At 31.3% G+C, this 2,318-nt stretch overlaps 1 protein-coding gene across 2 annotated transcripts in view; it reads right to left on the reverse strand.

The window, feature by feature from the left end:
- Positions 1-729: 729 nt before the first annotated feature.
- Positions 730-2,318, reverse strand: part of LOC102674677 — a 22,042-nt gene continuing 20,453 nt past the window's right edge. Inside the window, exons 2-3 of one of the 2 annotated variants that reach the window (XM_006609632.2) lie at positions 1,474-1,589; positions 730-998 (exon numbers count right to left, since the gene is read on the reverse strand). In XM_006609632.2, the coding sequence (XP_006609695.1) occupies positions 914-998; positions 1,474-1,589 (201 nt within the window). In that variant the 3' untranslated portion in view covers positions 730-913. Of the gene's footprint in view, positions 999-1,473; positions 1,605-2,318 lie in introns of both variants that reach the window. The other variant, XM_006609631.2, reaches the window with a different exon arrangement.

A 2,318-nucleotide genomic window follows, 5' to 3' on the forward strand; every position in this document is an offset into this window, starting at 1 on the left:
AAAATGTAAATAAACAAACCGATAAAGTAAATAAACATTGAAAAATGTAAATAAACAAACCGCGAATGTAAATAAACATTGAAAATGTAAATAAACATTCCAAAGTTTGTAAACAAATCAAAAATTCAATTCCCAGGCCCAAAATTCATTAAAATTTCGAAAATTTTTGTAAATAAACATTGCAGAATGTAAATAAACAAACCGAGAATGTAAATAAACATTGAAAATGTAAATAAACATTCCAAAGTTTGTAAACAAATCAAAAATTCAATTCCCAGGCCCAAAATTCATTAAAATTTCGAAAATTTTTGTAAATAAACATTGCAGAATGTAAATAAACAAACCGAGAATGTAAATAAACATTGAAAATGTAAATAAACAGACCAATGTTTGTAAACAAACCGAAATTTTGACAGCCATTGAAGTAATATGCGAAATTTCTTTTACTTACCTCTTTCATACTTACCTTTTTTTACTTACCTCTTTTTTACTTATCTTCTGAATACTTACCTTGCCAAAATGTTACGTTTTATACATTTTTTAAAACATTTTACTTATTTCTAAAGGACAGATAGAGAATATGGTATGGAGTTAGGAAGATTTAATGGGATACATAGGATAGGTGAATTAGGAAGAATAAAGTAGGATAGATAGATAGGTAAAGTTGGATGGATAGAGTAGGATAGATACATAGGATACGATAGGTTTATATAAATAAAAATAAAGATATACAAAATATCTATAAATATATATTTTATTTATAAAATGTACATGAATGAAATACATGTGTATTAAATGAATGATAATAAAATCTTAATGGCAATTATACGCTGCATAAGGTGAAATTTGGTCGCGGTCATTGTATTTCTGGTGAAATATCGTGGACGTCCATAGAATCCAATAATATGCAATTTCAAGTTTCAAAGTAAGTTCGATGGTCTCTCGTCGAATCGATGTAATATAGGCTACAGGGTCGTGAACTTCTCGTTTTGCTCGTACTAAAAATAGAAAAAAAAAAAAATTAGAAAGAAAAAAAAAGAAATAAAGAAAGTAGGAGGAAAAGAACTGGCAAAACAGCGAAGGTGTTCCGAACAGATGAAACCAATAACAAGTTCAATAATCAAGTTTTATCCTTGCCTCTTTTGTAACTTCGTTATGCGTTCTCATCTTGAAACTTTGAGTTCGATACACGTTGCAAACGTTCATCCAGTCTTTCACGTACATTGAAAATACGTACCTTCTCTTTCTCTATTCCGGAAATATTCCATTCTTTTCCAATATCTTAGTAATATTGGGTATATGCCGAATATTTAAAGTCCACGACAAATATAAAAGTTTTCACGATGTTAATATAAATATCGTATAAAATCGATGAATCAATTTGTGATGAATAAACGAAAATGAATGCTCGGTCCTTTTTTGGTACATTTAACAGATTGATAGAAAATATGGTACAGCAAATATATTGCTTACCCAGAATAAAAGATGCTTGGTAGAGCGGTATTCCGGTTGCGCGACTTCTTCGCTCGGCATATGCTCCAATGACGATGATAACGACAACGTCCGTGCTTTTGGCCACATGCCTGAATCTTTTCGGGAAAATTCTGGAGTGAACGAAATGTGCGCGCGCGCGCCAATAAACGAAGACGAATTGATAGGATTTTCGCGGAAAAGAGACGAAAGATCGTCGGTATATTTTCGCATAGACAACTTTATCCGATTGGATGGGTACGATGAAACGAATGATCGAAATTCTTGAATGGAATATGCATTTTGGCATAAAATGCAAAAAAAAATGTGAAAAATATAATTTTTTAACGCGAATTTTCACAAGAAATTTTTTCAAGTCTATCGGATAAAACTTTACCTATGTGTATTTTCTTTAGGTTATCCTCAAAAAGTTTATCCCTCTATGTTGTTTTAAAAAATATTGGCAAAAAACGTATTCAGCATATTATATTCCATGGTTTATTTACGTAAATTTTCATGGAACCACGTGCGCACGTGCTTGTACGGGACGAGTGAAAGCAAACATTTCACGGAAAGTCGCATGAAAGTGAATTACGAGAAGGAAAACTGGGTAAAACCGAGACGCAGCTCGGTATTTCATAAAAGTACCCGGCTGTTTGTTGAATAATACAGTTGCAAAATACACACTTGGTGCGTTTAAATATACTAGCAATTTCACGTATAACCGATTTAAACGAAACCGAGAGAAAAATTTTTTAAATTGCGCGTTTCATAAATTTTTAAAATCCGGAAAATTTTATATGTAGAAACTGAGGAATATCCATGACTTTGTTATAAAAAAAAAAAAA

The sequence above is a fragment of the Apis dorsata genome, unplaced genomic scaffold (genome assembly GCF_000469605.1).
Source record: "Apis dorsata unplaced genomic scaffold, Apis dorsata 1.3 scaffold_58, whole genome shotgun sequence".
NCBI lineage: Eukaryota > Metazoa > Arthropoda > Insecta > Hymenoptera > Apidae > Apis > Apis dorsata.